This window comes from Trematomus bernacchii, unplaced genomic scaffold (genome assembly GCF_902827165.1).
Source record: "Trematomus bernacchii unplaced genomic scaffold, fTreBer1.1, whole genome shotgun sequence".
In the NCBI taxonomy this organism is placed as follows: domain Eukaryota; kingdom Metazoa; phylum Chordata; class Actinopteri; order Perciformes; family Nototheniidae; genus Trematomus; species Trematomus bernacchii.
Genome location: NW_022987313.1, coordinates 10,916,161 through 10,939,164, shown reverse-complemented (window position 1 = coordinate 10,939,164; position 23,004 = coordinate 10,916,161). Strand labels below are relative to the sequence as shown.

Here is a 23,004-nt window from a genome sequence, read left to right as displayed (position 1 = left end):
CTAATTCTTTCATCCCCCCCGGTCTCCTCTTCTGTCTGTTTCTTTATCACGCTTTCTTTTCTTTTTTTCTCTCCCTTTTTACTTTCAGCCCTCCATCTTCCCTCCCCTACTCTTTTTCATCCACATTCTCACTGCAATCTATCTAGATCCTCTCTATGTTGTCTGTCCTGGGAGACCATGGATGCAATAACCAGAGCTGTGAGAGGGTCAGTCCGTGTAACCTGCACCTGGTGGTATGAAATGCGTCCTCAAATGCGTGTCAAACCATTAAAGCCAAGGCCAGTTGTGCAGGCTTAAAGCGTAAGAATGGGAAAATGGTCGTGTGCCCTCCAGATATTTTCATGTATATGAAGTGATTGTAAGATGCATGATGCACAAGGCCACAGCTGCAAAAGACTCATGCTTCCTCATGTCCCTAGTTGACAAAAGATAACAGCTGAAAGGCAGGTCTGAACAGGTTTCATACGTTCCAGGGACAAAAAATTACCTCAAGTCGCCAAACAAAAACAGAGAGAGTGAGAAAAGTAGTCATGAGGTTTTCTCACACCTGTTAGCCAACGCCGGTCGCATTCTCTGCATTCATGCTTCACAGCGGCCTTAGATTCCACTTAAATTCAAAGTATTAAATCTGTAATGGTATATAGAATTGGTATTCGCTTGACTGTGGAAGTGGGTTTGGGGAAAAACTGGCGGAAATTGAAAATGAATGTGAACTGCATGATAGTCCGCCTGCCTTCCTCTTTGCTATTGTTCACGATTCTTTGGCCTGCCTCCCTTCCCATGTCACCGTCTCTCCTCCTCCTCTCTCCTTCCTCCTCTCTGTCTCCCTCTCTCCAGATGGATTTGACTCTAACTGGCCTTGGCGCCCGTAATGAAACCAAATCTATTTAAAGCCAAAAGCGATGCAAGTTTTAATTTCCTATTCCAGACTTAACCTTTTTGGCTGCGCTGCATTTTCACATCCACTTAATAACTTTTTACCCAGCACTCTTCCTCTCCCCCTTCTTTCAGTCTCCCCATCACTCTCACTCTCTGTCGCTTCCTCTCCTCCATCAACCCCCTTCAATTCTCCTCTTCCCACCCCCACAACCCTCAAACCCCCCATTGCTCTCAGTGGCGAGGCACAGGCTGCCTCTTCAAGGGCAATATCTGTCAAATGATTCCCCTGTGAAATTAAGACAGAGGCCATGAGAGAGGAGAGAGAGGGGGGGGGGGGGGGGGGTTAGAAAGAGGAGGGTGAGAGGGGGATGCAGGAGGTGGAGGGTGAGGAGTAACAGGAAGAGCTGGGAGTGTGTGTTTCTGTGTGTTAGGGGGTTATTCAGTCAGGTGGGATTCCTCCTCGTTTTAGTCTTGACGAAATCAATCTCATTTTACTGAAGAATAACTAAAAAAGAAGTTCAAGATAAATCTGGCAGCCCTTTAAAGTACATGTTTGAAAAAAAAAAAAAAAAAAAAAGGGACGATCCGGGAAATGAAAGGCTTGGGGAAAAAGGAATAGAGACAGAGTGGGAGATGGGAGACTGCTGGAGAAAGAGATTTTCTCTTGTCTTTTAATGACCGTGGACTGGCGCTGTGTGAAGATTCCCTTCTCTTGTGATGTGCGGGGTTCTGTTTACACAAAATGAATGAATTGAAACAGATCATTTTAAGTGATTTACTAAAAGCCTCGCATAATCCCCCGTCAAAAAAAAGTCCCATTACAACATTTTTGAAGCAAACTATACAAATGTAACCACAAAAATCTCTGGGAAAATATCTGGAAATAAGTGATATTATACAAACATACACATCCATAATCACTGAGCTGAGATGACACACATGTCCATATAAGGATATTAGAGCACTATTATAGCTTCCTGCTTGCTTCGTGTTTTGCAGTAATTATAACAGTCCATGTCAGCAGTGTGAATCACATTATGAAACGATCAGCAATGTTGGCTGATCCCGAACCTCTTATATTGTTTAAAGTTAGATCACGTGCTCCTCTGTGCTCACACCAAGCACAGCGCCATCTCCTGTCCAACTCCACTATTACATCCGGGGGAACATTGACCACTGGAACCCACCTCCACAATTCAGCACAGCAGCTCATGTGAAAACAGACACTTTTTCTCCCACTGTTCTCAAATCAACTTTACACTTTAAACTCCTGCTTTGCATTCACACACATAATGAATTGCTTACATCTAATTATTCAAAATCTCAATTATCAGAGCTGATAGCCTCACAGCGCACCACGAGAGCTTAAATTTACAGCCCTATTCCGTAAATGTCTAAAATGAAATTAACTTTTTACAAGGTGTCATCTGTGGCTTTTAAGTGGTGAAATTGAAGCCTCCCTCCCCTGCACACACACACGCACACACCTCATAATGAGAAGCCATTATTAGGCCGTGATTGGAGCCAGGGTGCTGATATTAAAAGTGGCAGGAGAGGCAATATCACCTCAGTGTCTAATACGCTAGTAGATATGTCATATATTTTAAGACAGCTGCTGCGCTATTTATAATTAATAGCAATTTAGTTCCAGCAAAAATTGGAAGACAGCTAACAGAGGGATCTTGTTCCATTAAGTGCAGATTCAGAATCAATGTCAAAGTGACATTGTGCATTTTTTTTTGAGTGGGTGGTCCAGACTCTGCAGGGCTTATATAAACACCACAAAGCCCATATGGTGTTCAGTGTGTTTTGCACGGAAGACGATTTCTCTTTGATTCCGTGTAAAAATAAGTGCAGTACAAACAAAAAAAGAAATTAAGTTGGCCTCTAAAGACACATGAATAAAAATAATCTGTCTTTATTCTCATGCCTCCCAGTCATAAATCACTCCTTCCCCAATGACAGCCTCATACACGGCGTATCAGTGTGGCAAATGGCTCTATCTTATAATAGCAATGTAGCACATAGCAATATTATCTGCTGGGAAGTATTGTAGTGCATGTGTCTCAGCGCTGTGCCCCGGAGCGCTAGCCAGATTACACTGGCCCAGCGACAGTCTTATAATAAGACTCGCCCATTAAATCATATCAGCACTGCTTTTTATAGGCCAACACCTCAGCTACGACACTATGAAACTGTCTATCACACAAAAATGTGCGTGTCAGTTTGTGTGTGTGTGTGTGTGGCAGAGATAGTGTGTGAGACAGTCTGGGAGGAGACGCGTGTGTGTTTTACCAAACGGTGCTGGCGTTTGAGCTGCTTGCCGCCTCTTCTGACAGCGTTTCATCTTCTCCTGTTATTAGATCAGCCTCGCGCCGCTGTCACCTCTCCTTTCCCTGTGCTTACATCACACACGCGCACACACACACACGCCCCCGCACACACACTGCCGGGGCGACCGTTGGCTCATGAACTCTGCGAGGACGTTCTGGTTGGTAAGCTGGTCTGTGCTCCATCAGGCTGGAAGAGGGAGAGCATCCAGGATGACTTTCCATCTCCAATCACAGTGTGAATATGCAAACTGGATGTCTGTTCGGTACGAGCGGTGAATCTGGATGAGTGTGTTGTTGTGTTTAAATGCCTTCTTTAGGTTTTATGAGAGGTTTCAGCTTTCATGTGTCACAATTCTGTCTCCTTAGTCCTTATCCCTTGGATTAGGACGATTTGAGCATGCAAAATGTTTCACAAAAAAACAACACCACAGATCCCATCATGCAGCAGGCTGAATTATAGACCAATTCAATTGATTTCTGAGTTTTTATGAGAGAATGTCATCAAGAAGAACGCATGATTTTGTCCATGCAAAAAAAAATTGTTATTCCTATAAAAATACACTGTTTTGAATGTAGCCGAGTATTATCAGTATATTGACTCTTGCACATTTCTAACATTAAAATAACCTTTATTGGATTCTTTGTTAAATCGAGCACTTAAACAAACAGAACCAAAGCAGTTAACTCGCCAAAGACCTTTCATAACAAAATAAGTGGATCTGAATATCTCTTTTTTTATTGACAAACGTCCCCTTGTCACTTACTGTGCTGTTAGTACCTTTCTGACTTTACTCACCGCAGCCTCCTAAGAAGAGCTGTCATGTCACATTTGTCATCTCTGATGGATGACGTCGGTATAAAGCTAGGCAGAGTTAAAGAACCGATCCCACAGAAGACACAGCAGAGCAGCTCAGATTCTTTTGGACAAATTAGATTGACGTGTTTTTGTTCCTCGCAATTTTTTCCGCTGCCCTCTGAGGGATGTTTTTTTTTTGTTCTGTTGCATGTTTGACGCGGCTTGCTCGATTGCGGCAGTGCAGCGGTGAAGTTAATTCAAAGGGTGTATGTGTGTGTTGCTTCTTGTTTTTCTGACAGCTTTGTGATTTCTCTCCATATCCTGATATTTTAGATTTGCTTGAGTTGTCACTTTTCATGACATTTCTCCGTGTCTCACTTTGTCACTTCTTCAAACTGCAGAATCTTGATTCCTCTGTACAGCGCTGCACCAAAAAGCCAAAAGAAAACGCATTTCTCGAAAATCTTATCCTAGTGTACTTCTTAATTATCTGTAATTGTCAAGATGCTGCTAAAATCGCACATTTAAAGTCAGGTGCATTCCCCAAAATTAATCAGTTGATGATACATTTCCCAACTCCAGCCAACAGAAACAAACGATCCACACAGTGGGGTTTAATTGAAATGCGTAATTGCATTGTTACTCACACTCGTTCTCATGCTAATGCACCCCCGCACACACGCAAGCATCCGCCTCCCCTGTCATTTACACACACGGACCTGCACTACACGTTAATACTGTGCACTCACAGCTGAGAGACAGGAAGAGACACATAAACTCAAACATCGACTCTTAACACGGCAACATGCTGTACATACAAAGTGATGTAGTATACACAGGTAGACCAACAGAAGTCTGTCTGACAGGCAGGCACACACACACACACACACACACACACACACACACACACACACACACACACACACACACACACACACACACACACACACACACACACACACACACACACACACACACACACACACACACAGCATCCCAAGGCCTCTCCACATCTCGGTTAATCCAAGCCGTCAGTCAGTGCTCCGGGGCCTGGATGATGCCGTTTGATTGTAATTGCAAAAACCGGAGGCAGACGAGGGAGAGCCAGGGATGTCAATAGACAGGTGGAGGGACTGAGGGATGGATTCCTCCTGCCTACCCACAAGTCCCTGCTCAGCACGCTGTGTGACTTTGTGTCAGCAGTTTGTCTTGTGCATAGCTAATGACGGCTCAACTGAGGGGTGGGCTGCTGCTCTCGTTCGATCTCTCTGTCTCTCCATCCTCCGGTCTTCAGCCGAATCTCCGACAAATGAGATTTTGCCCGAGGTGGATGGACGGCTGGTGTGCGGAGCGAGGCCTCTGTCTGCCTGCCTGTCTGTTTGTTAAGAAATCTCACAAGCCATAAAGGACCCGGAGGTTTTTCTCCTCGCTAACCTCCCTTATCTTTTCTCCTCGCCCCCTTCTCTTCAGAATCCTCTCCCGTCGTTCTGTCTCTCTCCTCCTGCAGCACCGTCTTCTCATTTAAGATGGAGGCCAGAATAACTCACGGTGAATTGTTTTAATGAAGAAACAGGGGGTAGGAGGGAGGGGAGGGTACAGAGGGAAAAGAAAGAGAAGGAGGAGAGGGCAAGGGCATCCAGGCACACTAAGCAGCAGGAAAATTGGAGAGATGAAAAAAACAAACAATAGACAGAGTGGGTTTTGAAATGAGGAAAAAAAAAACAGCTTCTCCAATTAAGGAGAAGTTTTTTTTGTTTTGTTTCTTTGGTCATGGACAGTCAGTCACACTTGCTTTTGTTGAGTGTGTGATGAATTACACCCCTCCACTGCTTCTCCTCTGCCTTTGTTGTGGTGAAGCTCCAGCCGTCTGTACCTCCTACAATATTTTTTGCGCTGTGAATTCTCCATGCCTGTTTACCAACCGGGGTTCTTTTGAACTGGCATAGAGAAATGGCTTTTTGAAAAGTCTCTTTGATGGTGAGCCCAATTTGTTTTCACCGCTAAAAAGTTTGTGTGAACGCTGTGAGATGTGGGCTGACGTCGAAGCCGGGGCCTGTCCTGAGAGTGCTGACTCTCTCAGCGTGTGTGTGTGTGCAGCTTGTATAATTTGATTAACCTGAAATGAGAATTGTATCGCCTCTTTATTGTTCCATCAGCCCACTGTCTCCATAATTGTCTGTCTGTCTATTTGTCTAAGCAATTACAAATCCATTTGAACAGCAGCAAATGTGTGGAATAATGATGTAACATAAAGATGTCTTTATTTATATTTAAGGACATTCTTCTCTTCTATCACACTTGCATACTCTGCTGGAAGGTCAGAGGTCAGCTGTAGATGGCATTGCCAACTTCTTTTCTGCGGACAAACACAAGCAAAAATGAGCTAGAGGCTACCAGTTGATGTAAGTTATGTACATAAAGGATGATAAATACAAGCTGAACTGAATACAATACCCTTCCTTTACACTTTTACATGTGCTTTTACTGTGGATATAAAGTAGTTTTATGAAAGCTTAAACCAGTGTTTAGAATTTAAACAGTCATCAACAGTCATCATACATGATAGGCGCCAAGTAATTCCATATAAATCAGCATCTGTAATTTTCAGTGACTTAGTAGTCAGTAGTAGACTTCATTTTATTATTGATGATATTAGATAGACATATTTTATCCACTGAAAATGCACTTTAAAATGCTCTGAGTAAACACCTTTCATTAAATGACGTCGCCATGTCATTTTAATACGATATGACCGAATTTTAAGTTCACACAAACATCGTTAGGCGGGGCTAACCAAGGTGATTAGGCAGCAAGCTGCCATATTCTATACATCCTCCAGCTGAAAGACAGACTGTGAACCAGGCGTTAATTCTACAGCGCAGTACCTCTTCGGAAACACAGATCAGGACCAGATGTCTCTCAGAATTTCACCAATCACATTATTGATCAGTGGCGGGGCTGATGGATTACCGAGGCAGACGCACTGACAGGCGGCACGTCCAATGGGGGAAGAGTTTTGCAAGGCACCGATCAAACCAGACCTTCAAACCAGACTCCCCCCCCCCCCCCTCCCTTCTTTTGATCAGACTCATTTTGACATTGATGCATAAGTCTCCGCAGCCCAGGGCTGGCTGGATGGGAGGAAATGCCACAGATCTAACGAGAGAAGAGGGATGGGGGATTAAACAGCGAAAGACACCCACTTTTTGAAAAAGAAGTCAAAAGGAAATCAATGTTTCTTCCCTCTGCTGACAGGGTGTTTAGGGATGCTGCCACTCTTGTGTTTTCTGCAGTCTTTACTCTTCAAAAGAAGCATTTTGGGTTTGTGTTTAAACCCGTTAGTCTGCCCCCTCACCTACTGAAGTCCTGTGTGGAGGTTAAATCGATACAAATCATCACTATCATCCCCTGCGCTGTCTCCCCCCCCCCCCCCCCCTCCCCATCCCCTACTTCCAAGCTCTAACTTCCTTTCTTTATTTCTCGCCACTTCTATCAAGGAGAAGTGAATGGCACGCGTTTCATCTCTCCAAAGCGACGGTGGGCCTGAACCACCACAGAGGCAGCGCTGGCTAACATTGAACTGGATTGGGTAGAATGAATACAAAGGCAAGAGGGAACAGAAAGCAGCTGGGGGAACACAAAGGGATGGAGCTGCAGATGGGAACTAACCTTGCCTGGGTTTCTCTGATGTTCCTTTAAACACACCCACACACACATACCTCCACCGCACCCATTACTGTCAACCCCTCTTTCTCTCTCCCTTTCTCTCTCTCAAGTCATCCTTTTATTTGTCATGTTCAGAGGACAGTACCAAAGCATCTGAGGAATGGGAGGTTACAGTGTATTAAAGGAAATGTTGTTTCACAAAAATGGTCATTCCCCTTTCAGCAGGAAATACAGAGGCTGCGTAGTTACTGCACTTCAAAGCTGCCCGGAAAACTTCCCATGAAACGACTTTGATTGTCTGCATCTAAAGGGGACAAGCTGGGGAACTTCCCACTGGTGCCTCGGCAAAGCCTTTCTCACGTTGTTCTAGCTTTTCTGCTGCATATAAAAAGAATAGAGTATGAACTTATAAGCTTATGTGGAAAAAATGCAGGCAGGCAAAAAAACGTGTTGCTTCAAAATCACATGTGTTGATGGATAATCCACGCATTTAGAAGAGATTGAATATTGAATCTGAACATTTCAATTCTAAATCCACAAGAAGAATCTGACCTTAGACACCGATTGCTGGCATGAAAATCTAATTCCTGATTGTGCTTATTGATCCTAAACTCTTGAATCTCTCTTAGATACAGCAACACTGAAGTCATTCGTGTTTTTTTAAATGGGAAGAATTAACATTTGAGAATTAATGTCATCCTGGAATGAAGCACGTCATTCAAGTATCCGTTTATTGTCATTGAAAGTCCTTTACTGACTCATTTTGATGAAAGATAACACATGGAAGCAATGTTTTGGGAGGCAAGTAGTCTGAGGAAGCTGGTACTTGCAAATGAGTGAGGAGAGGGGGGGGCATTAGAGAGATCCAGGGAGAAGTTGGACTGGTTGTTAGCACTGGTTGAAGTGAAGAGGCTGCAGTCGGGTGGACTGTCTCCCTGACGCACACATACATACACACACATACAACCCCACTCACAACCCCCCACCCCCCTTCGCTCCTCCAGTGGCCCTGTCGGTGTGCCAGGGCGGGTGATTACCGACGCTCTCCCCCAATTATGGGCTGATTATTCCGCCGCGCTCTAATTGACTGGGGAGATATGCAAATGGCTGTCATTTGGGATGATAAAGGATGCGGGTGCTGGATGCCCCCTGCATTATTTAGCCTCGGCTGTACGCAGCGTGAAGGATGTGGCGTGCGCTTTAATTGCTGAGGAGAGAGAGGTTAAGCTGAACGAGCAGCTGAATTAGAAATGAGGAATTTGGGCCCTTTATTTATTTCTTTAATTTTGCTCCTCATCTTCCGTCTCTCTCTCTCTCTCACACACACACACACGCATATGTACACACATTTCTCACACACTCATGTCATTTTTTTCCAAGTTTTCTCTTGGCTGAGTGGAGAGGTGGGGTGGGGGGTGGGTGGCAGGATGTCATGTTGGAATGCCATAAATAAAAACATTAGTGGAACCAATACGTGCAGAACAAATAGGGTGTGTGTGTGTGTGTGTGTTTGTGTTGGTGTAAGAAGAGGCTGTGAGCGGTCGGCTTTTGCATTAAAGTGTGTGAACAACCTTTGCGGACTGATGGAAACTTTCCACAGCTTAAACAACAAGTAGGCCTGTCTCGTCTGCCTCGGTAGAGCTGCAGTTTAAAATGAAAGCAAATATAAGTACACACTTCCAGGCGATATAACAATGACCCAACTCAGCCGTGTGAAAGGTCGGGCTGGTGGGCGGGTGGAGTGTTTGGATCTTCGACTTCAATACCTGGACACACAAAGAACCCCAGCTTCCATCTTTATCCTGCCACTTAAAGGATGTTGTTGGAAAAACTTTGCAGTCATCGTTGTTGCTGCAGAAAACAGTTGGGGGGCATTTAGTGAATAGGGCCCACCGGCTAAGAACTCCTCGCTGCTACAGCTTGGCATATTATCAGGGGGAATCGGAGTGAAACTCAACACTAATCCCTCCGGTTTGGAGACAAGCAGCGCCAGATTTGGGCGTATTTAACAGCTTAGGGGTAATAGGGCCTCAAACGTCCCTTTGAATGCGTCCCGCCCCATATCTCCACATTATGAGAGGCTTAAGAGCCGGGGCAGTTATCACTCAGTGAGCCCCCTATCTTACAACAAGCAATAATTGCTAATGCGTTGTAGTCACTGTTAGCATTATCACCAGATTTAGAGAGTCTATCGGAATCCTGAGTCAGGTGTCCAAGCCTCTGTTCGACCCTCACGCCTGACTTCAGGACCGCTCTTAGTTTTCTCCCCGCTCAGTGCTGCTGGTGGAAAAACAGAGAGCGCTTTCTTTTCCCCTTATCGAGATGCCGCGGCATTATCAAGAGATTGTCTGGGCTTTGTGAAGTGTGCTGAAGCAGAATTGAAAAGAAAAGCAGAATTGCTTTTCAGTGCTCCTCTGCACAACTTTGGGAAGCCCTGAACAGTTTGTTCTAAGGCTGCTTTTGTTCCGGATAATAAAAACAGAGACAGAGTAAAAACATTGGCTTCAACAAAGTGGCTTTCCAAATAGTGCGGAGTGTTTTTCAAATCACTAAATAGTTATTTTTAAATAACGAGCTTTTGTTTGACCACTGTCTACATGCAATTATTTCATACTCACACCGTTTCTACACTGGAGGTGTAGCATGAGCAGCACATTAGCAGAGCAGCAGCCTCAGTAGATATAAAGGAAGTAGCACCACAAGCACTCAGTTTGATTTCTGCCAAAGAAATAAAGGGCTTGTTGGATCGGCCCTAAGTTTCAAATTAGGCAAGATTTAAACACCTTCAATATCTTATGATGTGTACAAGTAGAAAACCATGCATGCCTCCGAGGAGAGACTGTCTAAAAGTGCACCCTGTTATCTCTATTTGTATGATTCATTGCACTGGGACCTGAAATATGGTAAAAAAGATGGTAGGCTTTTTGTCTCTGGTTCGAGTGTGGTCATTTGCAACAGATATATTACAACTTAGTTAGTTGCTAACATTATTACCCTGAAAGGTGCTTTCACTTCATGGAGGCTACATGGCTGGTGTTCAATATCGAGCCCAAGTGCCTTCAAACCAGTAGATAAATACACCCTGACCTGCTTGGAGGACAATGATGTGTAATGTAGTCCAATATACTCAGATAAACAAACATTCTCAATTCTGTGTTGCTCTGTTTATGTCCTCACTGCTGCTTTTGCATGGTCACTATGTTCCATCTCTGAGATGGGACAAACAGATAGTGTGCCACCTGTGGCTGTCTCTAATAGACTTACTGGAAGACAATTGGAAACTTGACTCACCCGAGAGAACATGCAGCCTCCAAACTCGTGGCACAACCCAGACATTCATGGGAAGGCATGCTAGCATAATTGAGTGCCTGCTGGGTGCTAGCCTAAAGCCCACATGGGTTTCTTGGCGGGCCTGAGGCATGCCAAACATCTCCCCTTGGTTAGCAAAGAATACCCTTGCCTGTATTTGGAGTCTCTCTGAGTGAAATGCTCAGTGAGGAAAGGAGGCACTAGGCAAAGACCCTCAGGAGGTGGCAGGGAGTCTGTTTGAGAGCTCTTATCTCCACACACACTGGCTCATACATATACATGTCCCAGTTTGCACACAAACAGTCACATTATCTAGCAAAGACATAACCCGGTAAGGCATGTTCCCACATTCCTACACAGAATTATTAAAGCAGTGCAGGACTGTACATTAGCACGCACATTTTGATCAGCATTTTACAGTGTAGTGCTTAAATCTTCATAATTTCTATCAATCATCATCATCACCAATTATAATCATCATTTTGGTAGACACTCCAGCTGATTGACATCAAAAAAAGAAATGATGATGTGGGTGTTGTGTTAAATCTCCATCCCCTAAGTCTCTCTCTATTTCTCAGCTCTCTTCTTCTTTCTGTACTTAATAGCACTTAGTGAAGGGAATTACAGTTGGTACTCTACATGGGGCATCGCATTAAAACCCTCTTTCACACATACACACACAAACGCGCGTTCAGCAGTCCATTTGGATTCATTTGCATGGCATTTCATTTGGATTTTGCCTCAATCGACGGTTAGGGGGGGAGGATAAAAAAGCATCTTTGTGTAATAGCATTTCCTCTTAGTCTCCAGTGCTCCATAAAGATAGAAAACACAGCGGCCGGAGTCGATAAATGAGTGCAGTGCTACCATGAGCAGACCTGTCCCTCAGGCCTACAAACGATAGCTGTTTGAGTTAATTACAGTTTACATCATCATATTTACCCCGAGAACAGAAACAGAGATTAAAACTCTCCTCTGAGCCCACAGAGGTGTTATTTCTGTATATACTGTACCACAGTGAAGTGCAGTATAATCGTCGCTATGAGTAACATTATAATTCATTTTACTCGTGACCTGCGAAAACATAGCCCCTATATGGACACTTTGGTAAAAACTTCTATACAGCACAACAGTGTTGATAGAAAAATAACAATAAAAGTGTAGGTCAGCGTCTTTTCAAGAGTGTCTTTAGACAAAACTGGCCTGATTTTATATTCAACCCTTTTTCGGCTGTAATCGTTCTACATACTGACCATGAAAACATATTTTCCTAATGCAATTCCAATGTAGGAGATGGGGGATATAATCCACAGCCTCAGTCGTTTTAAATATGAATTCTAAAGTTCAGCCGCCGCTAATGTGAGGCTTCAGCAGTAGGACTATATTGGAAAAAATGTCCCATTTGTGTTTGCCCCGACAGTGTTCCTTTTATCAGTTTTATTTAAGGTCTCAGTTGACCCAAACCATAAAAGATAAATACAGCATGTTCTCACTTATCTCTAGGAGCATCTAGTCATGCAAATATTTTCGGCTTTATTTGCCTAGGCTTTGAGATATCTATCTCAGATTTTCTGCAGCTGGAACATTATTTTGTGGTGCCCGCAGCATTGAAAAATTGACATTTTAAATATTCAACAGCAACAGGATTGTCCAAAGACAGATATAGTCCCCATGTAAACTGCGGTTACAGCAGTTGTGATTTAGAGAAATAAGTTTTGAAATGTGTTGCTTTAAAAAAACATGAATGTCATTTTTTTATGTTTTGAGCACAGCAAACAAATTATACACACTTTTAACTAAGACAGAAAAACAGATATCTCATGACTTGGACAAATAAAATAAACTTTGATAACGATATTTAACTTTAAACTATTGCATTTTAAAATATATTTTCCATGCACAAGTATGAGCACAGTTATGTCACTATATAAGGGAGCTGGTACCAATGCTGTTTTCCTCTGGCAGAGAGAGTTGATATTTCTTTAACAATTATCCTGTAAATGAAACATATTAATCAAATATTGATGTGAATAATTCCTGTCAACTTGTAACATCGGTACTGCAAAGTGTATCTTTTGGTTCTGTTTAGTTTCAAGCCTTAAGGGAGGTTGTTTTTGAGTGTTACCACTCACAGTGCTCAGTGGCTGTGTTTGGGTTTGTCTTTCAGGCTCTAGTTAGCTGGCTAGCCATCTGGTGCAGAGCCTTCAGCCATACAATCCCTCTGACTGGGGCACACAGAGAGAGACAGAAAAACAGATACCCGATGTGTGTGTGTGAGAGAGAGAGAGAGAATTATGTAGCTAGTTCCTCCAGTCGCTCTCCTTTCCTGTAGCCCACAGGAAGCTGCAGTCATTGGCTCCTCCCTGTCTAGACAGAACTACATTTGCTCTCACACTAACACACACGCTCGATCTACCAGAGCAACTTTGATTAATTCCCAGTGTGAGGTGAGAGGAGACAACATCAGCACCATGGTCAGGGGAAAAAGGCCAACCGTCTGCTGGATGTTACAGCTCCCTGCTTCACACCGATTCCTTATACCCTGTCGCGGTGTGTGTGTGTGTGAGAAAGAAAGAGCAGGTCAGAACTATGAGTGAGGGACAGGTTGGTGAGTGTGTGTGAGTGTTAGTGTGCGTGTTTGTGAAGCTTCATCTATCCCCTCGGCCGCATCAGTGCTCAAGCATGTCTCTCTGTGACAGCCCATCAGCCTTTCACACACACACACACACACACACACACACACACACACACACACACACACACACACACACACACACACACACACACACACACACACACACCACACACACACACACACACACACACACAGACACACAGACATACGCACAAACAGAGGCGCAGTAAAGACGACAGTGCAGGCAGGCGCCAACACCAGCGAGGTGAAGGGTCACGAGCGACTGCTTCCCCAATGTTGTGTGAAATGTGTAGATGACAGTCTCGGCCCATTATGTGCGTATACACGACTGTATGTGTGACCGTCTTGAGACGGGTGTTGGTGGGGGGGGGTGGCATCTCAAAGTAACTGGTTATTATCACCTCAATATTTTTCTTATTATGACAATTACATGCTCCAGGAGCGAATTAAGCGATACAGGACGCCAAGCGGGAGTGGTTGACAGCTATTTGGAGACTCAATGCACAGAGCAATTTGCAGCCCCGAGCCAAACAAATTGGATTTGGGCCACTTTGGATCAGGGCCCCAGATTGTTGGGCGTTTGGATCGTCCGACCGCATGCCTGCCTGGCTGGTTAGCTGGCTGGCTGGCTTTGATTCTTTACACATGACTATGTAGCATAGGGTTAGCCAGGTAACACAGTGCTCCATGGCCCTTGACGAGAATTAAGTGTACATGTGGAGGAAGGTTGTGTGTGTTGATAAATGCATTATACTGTAGGTGCATCGTGAAATGACTTTTTTACGGTAGTTTTTCAGCAACCATAAGTCATAACTGTGGGTTTATTGGGTATTTACAATTGACATTTTTATAGTCTGCGGGTGTTAAGCTTCCCACCCTTTCATGTTATTATTCTGCTGCCACTTTTTTTGGTCTTGGGCCACACAGCTGTGCTCAAGTGTGTGTATAATCCAAATGAGCCTAACAGCCTCTAAACGAATTACTGGTACACATTTTCCCACCCCTAAACTGCCACTGGAAAAGCTGGCAACAGCACCCAATTAGGTGAAATGCAATTATTCCCATCCATTCACACAATTAGCCCGTGGGTTAACAACCTAGCCGTACGTCGGGTTAGCTCTGGGTGTTTTGGAAAAGCCATCGCCATGGTTACACCCGCTCTCATGGTAACCCTGCTGTGTCAAATGGCATGCACCTGGGGGCAGCAGGTCGGTTTGCAAATAACATTAAGCCCTATTGGTTGAGGCAGCGCGTGACATCACTCGGCTCAGAATACTGGGTGACATGATTGGCTGAGACAGGCAGTGGTACCACGGGTGAGAAAGACAGAGGGAGAGAGAGCGGAAAGCGAGTGCCCCATGTGTTCAGCCGAGCGAGGGTAGATAATGCCAGGCGACAGACTGGCAGGCTGGCAGAGCGGGTGGGCACTCACAGCGGCATGATGGGAAACAAAGGCTTTGTGTGTCACCGCCGAGATCGCATTAACCAAAACAAGCAGCCGTGGACCGACTGCCACACTGACTGGGTTGTCTGTTCCACAGGCTAAGACATGCATGGATAGAGAGACATGGGAGGCGCCAGGCTCACTTTCTTTATATAAAAGAACATGGGGCTAGGGTAATGAGGAAAAAGTACAGTGTTTGCTATGTTGACATTGAATTGACAGTGTGGCAGAGCTGCGTAAACTCAAAATAAATACCATATTTGTAGCCAATGCATTCAAGACACGATGGGTTAGCAGATATTTCTAGTGCTCTTATGTTGCCAATACTTATTATTTTATTTGAACTACTAGTGATTTTCTAAGGCAGAGTGAGGCTGCTATTAATGTAGCTTTTATAGTATGACACCAAACTAGACTTTATATGAAAAACAATAGGGAGTTGTATATATTTTTAAACAATTGTGACAGTGACATCTCCAAGAATCTGAAGTGTGTTTAGTGTTTGATGAGAGAGTTGAGGATTCATGATGTTTTTCGCTAGTGATGTATTGAAGCTTAAAACTAATTCAATCAAAATGATTATTTGTTCATACTTATTCTTTTAGTTTTTTTTAAATAATTATGTAATATTTAGTTTCAGTTCACCAGAATATTTTTCACTGATTGGTTTTCGGTAGATGTATAGTTTGGGTTTTGGGATTTTAAGACCCGATGAAAGCTTTATATGACATACAGACAGACAGACACATATCATTATGGGGTGACAGTCAGGGTTGCACAGGACCCAGGTGGGACGGGTCAACAGGCCTGACGGAGCAGGCAGGATCAGCTGGCATACACCCGCAGCACCAGCCAGGAAACAGGGGTCACTTACAGGTGACTTCCCCTTATTCAGCTACAGCTGGGACACAGCCGCTCGTCTCTACATGTGTGTGTCTGTCTAAACGTGTGTGATGTGTAGTTAAGGGTCAGCCATCACATTGCATCACATCTGGTCTTCTCTTTACCTCCACCAATCTTATATCTATCATTGCTGTCTTAGTGCTTTGGGGCTGCACACTTTAACACTTTATTCAGTATTCTGTCAGCAGTATTAGTGGGGATTCCCTGGAATCAATTCTGGATGGGGAGTACCTACTAAACACACACACACACACACACACACACACAAAGTGCTGTGCTCACCACAGGGAATGAAAAGTGTATTATGAACTCACCCTTGGTCTGGATGAAAGCCCACTACAATTCATTTTAGCCACAGCAGCCACTGTAAAGTAGTTTCTTTTTATGTAGGTAATGTTTTTGCTCCTCTGCCAGATTAAGCACTGCCTCTATGACTGCAGATACTTTATCTCAGTGATTCAAGTAAGAAAGTTAAAAACAGTTTGGTACATGCTTTTAAACTGCACTGCCTTGCAAAAGCAATGGAAGTATTGTGTGTATTTGCCTCATGTGTTTCCCTTGTTCTTTTTTCTTCTTATTTTCAAGCAGCTCTTTCACATTATGATCCGGTCTTTCAGCCAGTCATATGTCAACCGTGCGGAAATAGTTGAAATAGTGCTGATCTATCATGACATTATATGAGCTCACGTTCAAATGTGCCACCTGCTGCATGTCACAACATATCAAATGCTTGGGTGGGCTTCAGAGACACTCACTGTGCGTCCTCTTTTCTGTTCCAGGATCTGTCCGGCTCCATTGATGACCTCCCCACTGGGACGGAGGGGGGTCTGGGCTCCGCCGTCAGCGTGGCCGGCTCTTCCAGCAGCAGCACCAGCAGCCAAGGGGAGCAGGGAGGGGCCGGCAACCAGGGACAGTCCCCCTTCTCCCCTCACGCCTCCCCCCACCTCGCCAGCCAGAGGAGCGGGCCCTCTCCGTCCCCTGTGGGCTCCCCCGCAGGCTCCACTCAGTCCCAGCACTCGCGCTCCGGCTCCGGGCCCATCTCTCCTGCCAGCGGACCCCCAGCCAACACCTCTGCACCAGGTACGCTTTCCATTAGCGCCTCTACAAGTATGTTCACCTGCATCTCCATAAACTGATTTTATCTTGATGGAAGATGCAACTTGTAGCATGATAACTTCATTAGTGACATCCCCACAAACAAACAAGACTATAACTGACAAGAGGAACACACACTGCACCGCATTTTACATTGTCTACCACAGTGTTAGGTTCCCTGGGAAATTTGCAAAATTGCTTTACAGCTTAAAGGGGAAATTGCTTTGTGCCACCAAACAAGAGTCTGCTGTTTGAAATCTACTGAGAAAACAATCACAAACATTCCCCCAGTCAGTGACGTCTAATGAGGTGTATTGCCTTTGACAGAGAAATAAAGCAGCTGCTGTGACTTCACTAAAAGGGGCGGGGACAGAAGTTTCAGTTTCCAGTGATTCAGTTATGATGTGCTTTTTGAAATCTTTAATGCAGTACCGTTAGTCAATGTGTTGCTGCTGTAAGCATTTCACAGTTTTCACACCTATAATTCAGCTTGACCTTTCCATATATTTTTGCTATTAAAAGCCCTAAGCCGGATTTCATTTGTTTTTAAATATGTGCATTTAAAGAGGATTTTTAAAAAGGTCATGTAGAAAACTGACCCTGATGCAGAATAGGTATTCACGTTTCAACAAACAACAACATGGTGTGTTTTGCATTGCAAGAGTAGATTGCAGGAAAAAAGGTTTTAATAACGAAACAGGCTAAATAAATCAGCCCAGAATAAACAGGAGGTGTTTCTCTGTTTTAATCTAGATTTCCTATTACTACCCATAATAATATTGTCCATGTAAATCTACATACTGATGGCATATTAACAAACCCTGGAGTGCAGAGGCTGATAGCTCCATGGTGATTGGACTGCATTTTTAAAGCGCTTTTTCCAGTCTTTGCAACCTCTTAATTGCGCATCACTTGGAACTGCTACCTCACAAAAGATGTTACTCTAATGATATTACATGCCCATACATTACTGCAAATATCCATGTTGAAAAGTATACATTTGCGGCAAGAACACAGAAGGCAGTACAATGGGAAAAAAACATAGGAACAATGAGGAAAGAAACTTGACCATGAGATACAGATCCTAAACAACAATTCCTCCATTTCAGGCTAGGAATTTAAACATTTTTAACATAGCAGAAATAATTGGGTTTTAAGATTTTTTTTGTAAATTTGGAGTCTCATTTAGACGGAATGATCCAGTTTTGTGCCAAGTGTATTGATACAACCTTATTTAAATGTATCAGCACAGGAGCACAGAGGAGTTATTTGCTTGGCAGCACAGTCAGGGTGCATTTCACTGTTTTGCAGGTGCTTTGGGAATCACACGTTTGCTTTTTGTATTATGTGTTCAGGTTTAGATGTTGCAAACATTGTGAAATCGTTTTATTTTTATTCGCCCCTCCTTGGGTGTTAGGCAAGCACAGTTTAACCTCTTTTTAGAGCTGTGCAGATGACCTAAAGCATAAAGGTTGACACCACACTGGTTTAATAGCTTCTCTTTTTTCTCATCTCCAACTCACCATATAATCCTTCCAGATCAATTTTCATTCTGCCAGTTTGGACAGAGGATGAAGCTGAGTGCACACTGCACCAGAAGACAAATAATATCAATCCAGCATGTCTAGTCTTTGATGTCTCTGGCCCATTTGAAATCCTAATTCAGACCGCTGAAGAATATTAGAGCTTAGTGCGGAGCACTTCATTGAATATGTCTCGTTCATTTTCCTCACACAGTTTTTGTCCTTGCATAGAAAGGATTTGTTAAGTCTTTGATCGCAATGTTGTAGAAACACGTCTGTTCATTGCAGGGGAATTTTGATAGAGTCCATCTCCCCTGTGGCTCGCACAAGTATTTCCAACATTTACTAATATTTCCTCTCCAGTCTGAGTATTAATGAATTGAGACTGACTGGTAGTGGAGGAGCTCCTATCTGATTCGGAGTCTTATCTAAGATATGGCAGGCCAAACAAGACACCAACAGGATTATCAGACAATGCACGGTGTGTCTGTCTGTCTCCTGAGGCCACAGTGCAGCACATAACCATTTAGATAAACACTGAGCATTATAAAGCAGTGTGGATTTGATTTGCCTCAGACAGGCCTGTGAATGTGTGTGTGTGTCTTCGCCTGGCCTCCCGTCATCCCTCCACCTCTCTGCCCGACTGCGTGGCCGACCGGCGCATCAGCATGTCTCAGGCCTGTCAGTCACTCTGACAAGGCGGGGCAAAGTGTCTTGAGTGAGATCCCGATGCCAGCTCCTCCCCCGCACCTCCTCGAAGCCGCTTACCAGAGTGATTGACGCTAATGAAAAACTGGGACAGTGGTTTTTCCAGGCGCCCGTGCCAAGAATCATGACGAGAACCCGGGATGAGGCGGCGAAGACGGGAAGCGAAACTGATCGCTGGGACGTGATTAATAAGAAAATATTAAAAAATATTCCCCATGCCAAGTAAATGGTGATAAAGCGTGGAGCAGTGAGTAACATCTGGCGTGTTTTAGCGGCTGTACTACAATCAGTTTGAATTAGATCAAGGAGCAGCCAGCCTCAGAGAGACACAGGAGAACTAATGTGGTTAGCACACATCTGATTACCAACGCTCCACTTTCTAACACTTCATCACAAGTTAGGACACTTTGGCTAATGTTGTCGTTTTAGTTTCTTACAAGTCAGCGAGGGAGGGGAGGGGGCAAGAGAGCTAGCAACAAACAGCACTGTGTATTTGTGTGTTGTTTTTTTTTATCCTCAGTACTCCCACTTGTGTTACTTACGAAGCCATAAAAAACCTTCTTCATTATTCAAACCAGCCGTGTGAACAACAGTGTCCTCCTAATAAACAAAACATTATTAGTCTAATTAATAAGCGTGAAAAAAACAGTTTTTATCTGCACTAGTATGGCTCCAATCAAGGAAAAGTCACAACAACATATCTTGTGGCTGAAATGCATTCTGGGTGTGCAGGTCCCTCTATAATGCATTCTGTGGCTCTACTCGCATCAAAATCTATTGTTTACTTTTATGTTTTAAACTACAATATAGGTGTGTTGTAGTCCCATGGTCATATTTTGATTTGATTTGTTAGTTTTTAAATGTTGTAGTGACAAGGTGTGTGTACGTTACCACCTGCATTAGTTTATGGACTTTGCCACATGTCTACCATAATAACTATGCAAAAGTGGTTTATGGGTAAAGGGTATAAAGAAATGACTTCAAGAAAAATATTGCTATACCAACCTTTATAGATCCAGTCATTTTATATTTGCCTATATTTGTGTGTGTGTGTGTTTGCGTGTTATTCTGTCACTGGTCAGCCTCAGTCACAGGAGTGATGGGACATGTCACACGGCTGAGCACTCGCGGGACACACGTTACCCTTGACAGCGGTCGGAGGAGAGCAATTTCATCATGTCATCCTTTCACCTGGCTGTCACACACACACACACACAAACACACAGGAGGCATACATAACAGCGCAACAGCACACAACCCTATGAACCGTTTTTGTCATGGTTTCAAGAGAAACATATATGGCCATATAAATAAATCACTTAAGCCTATATGTGCTCGCTTATTTGGATGAGTGACAGTGTTGTCTGTGCGTGTGTGATTGTGTACGTGTGTGTGTGAGAGAGAGAGAGCCATGCAGAGAGAGAGAGAGACAGATTGCCAGCCTGTCATACACCCATATACTTGCACAAATCTATCTTGTCGGAGCTCCACGGCACGCCTGTGATTCCCTCGTCCCCTCACTTCTCCGGTTCCTTCTCCTTCCTCGCTCTCTTTCTCTCTTTCTTTCTCTCTCTCCCCGTCTCTCCATGAAGCAAATCCAATACACTGTAACATTATCCGGGCCTCGCCTTGCTATTTGGATTCTCTCCCGGAGCCAAAAAGGCTCACACAGGGCCAAATTGATTTTCCTGTTGCGCTAGATTTGTGACAGTCGAGCAGAAATCACATTGCTCAACCGCCAACCTCCCCCTTTTGCTCCTCCACCTCATACACACACACACACAAACACACACACATCCTTCCTCCCAGTGTCTCTGAAGCAATTCGGAGTGTTCTCAGAATATTTTTCTCTTTCCATGAGACATCGGGGATGGGGCGAGCATACATTCATCTTTCATCTGGATGGATGTGCGGCTGAATGCGGCGTCGGAGCTTCCATCACTGACTGCAAGCTTTTAGAGGGAGGGGGGGGGGGGGAAGTCGTCCAGTCAAAGTGCAGAACACAAGGCCCTGAACAACTTTGGTGCAAAAGTTAGTGTCAGTTGCTGCAGCCACGAAAACGAATCAAATACGCCGATTTCTTTTGTGCTTGGTTTCTTAAAACTCTGCATTTCCCGGATATTTCTAAACGGTGTTGTGTATGTTGTAAGTTTTGAGTGTGTGTACGTGGGCTTGATCGATGTTCGAAGTTGTTGCCAGGTCAGTATACTGTGACCTCCTGTCAGCCTTTGTGTGTCTGTCGCTTTCCCCCTGAAACAAGAAGAAGCCATATCTACTCCCACACTGAACCTGATGCATACTGAATGAAACTTCACAAACAGAAACTCAGTTGTCATCACTATTGCTGATAGGATTGGGCTTCTTAGGCCAAGAGATCCAGACACAAAACAAACTCTTCTTCGATCCAAAGGTAGTGTTGCTCCATATCACCTTTAGTTGTTCAGTTGGGTGAAGATCCTATATAGTAGCATCCTGAAGGCCGTTACTAGGAAATAGTAATCCGTGTATTTATGCCCCGTTATCAGATCTCCTTCATATTTGGTGGTATTTATATTTCTCTTGTGTGCCTGGGTTTGTTCATTTGTGCCTGTGCGCCTGCCTGGCTTTGAAGCAAAATCACAAATACTCATCTCTCCTTCCTCTCTCTCCACCAAAGTCCTCCGAGGTCCAGTTAACAGTGCCCGCCTCTCCCTCGCCCCCTCTCTCTCTCTTCACCCCTCCAAGTTTGTATTTTCTTCTAAAGAGGTGATTGGAGCTTGCAGGCGAGCGCTCGGGAGAGTTTAATCTGTGTATCTGCGTTCGCTTCAAGTGCTTCCAGGGCCTTGGAAAAGGACAGAGAGGTCAGGGCGAGTGGAGGAGGGAGGGATAGATAGAGGGTGGGAGACGGAAAGGGTGAGAAGGCCAGGCCTGTCCAGTGTGTTAGCTTAAGGGTCCTTCCCAATGAATCTCTTTAATGAATCTCCTCCAACCCGCTTACACCCGCTCTTGTCCTTTACATCGTCCCCCAGCCTAGCCTCTGGTTTGCATTTCGTTTTTCCTTTCCAGAAAGTATATTTTCTATCTCTAATTATGGTAATGAGAAACACAGATGGAAAAAAAAAAAATTGGTGCTGCGTTTTTTCCTATGGTTTTTTCCCACACTGAGATCAAAGGTCAAACACGGACGCCTGGAAGCAATCAGAGTGACCATTTAAAAAAAGAAGTAATGTCGACTTCCCCGACGTGAAAGAGAAACCATTTTAATGGCTGCAAAATACCGGACCAGGGAAGACGCCGCAGGGATGTTCAACCAAAACTTGTACTTTTCCTCTCTTAGTAGTGGAAGTTATTACAAGAAAGCAGTGAAAGAGGGTGGGGGGGGGTGAGCTTTTATGCAAGTGTGTTTTGCGGTGTGTAGCCGGGCGAGTTTTCTAGTCACACCACTCCCTAAGAGGCTTCGCGGTGGGAACACTGCCTGTGGCTGTCCCTGTCCCTCTCTTTCTCTCATTATTTTTATCGTGCTCGCTTTCTCTTCTGTTCCCTCTTGTGTCTCACGTTCCCTCATCCCCACCCTTTCCTCCCCATCTCTGTTTGTCTCTGTTGCTTTCCTCGCTCAGAGCGTTGCTGTGGTACAGGCCTCCCACGAGGAACAAGGCTGAATTTTCCATCCCTCTTATTTCTCCACATCCCTCCTCCAGCTCTCTTTTCTCCAC

At 44.3% G+C, this 23,004-nt stretch overlaps 1 protein-coding gene across 1 annotated transcript in view; it reads left to right on the top strand.

The window, feature by feature from the left end:
• The window catches only part of arid1b (AT rich interactive domain 1B (SWI1-like)), a 165,298-nt gene that overhangs the window by 96,676 nt on the left and 45,618 nt on the right, over positions 1-23,004 (top strand). The window contains exon 5 of the mRNA XM_034124043.1: positions 16,766-17,066. Within this exon, the coding sequence (XP_033979934.1) occupies positions 16,766-17,066 (301 nt within the window). The remainder of the gene's footprint in view (positions 1-16,765; positions 17,067-23,004) is intronic.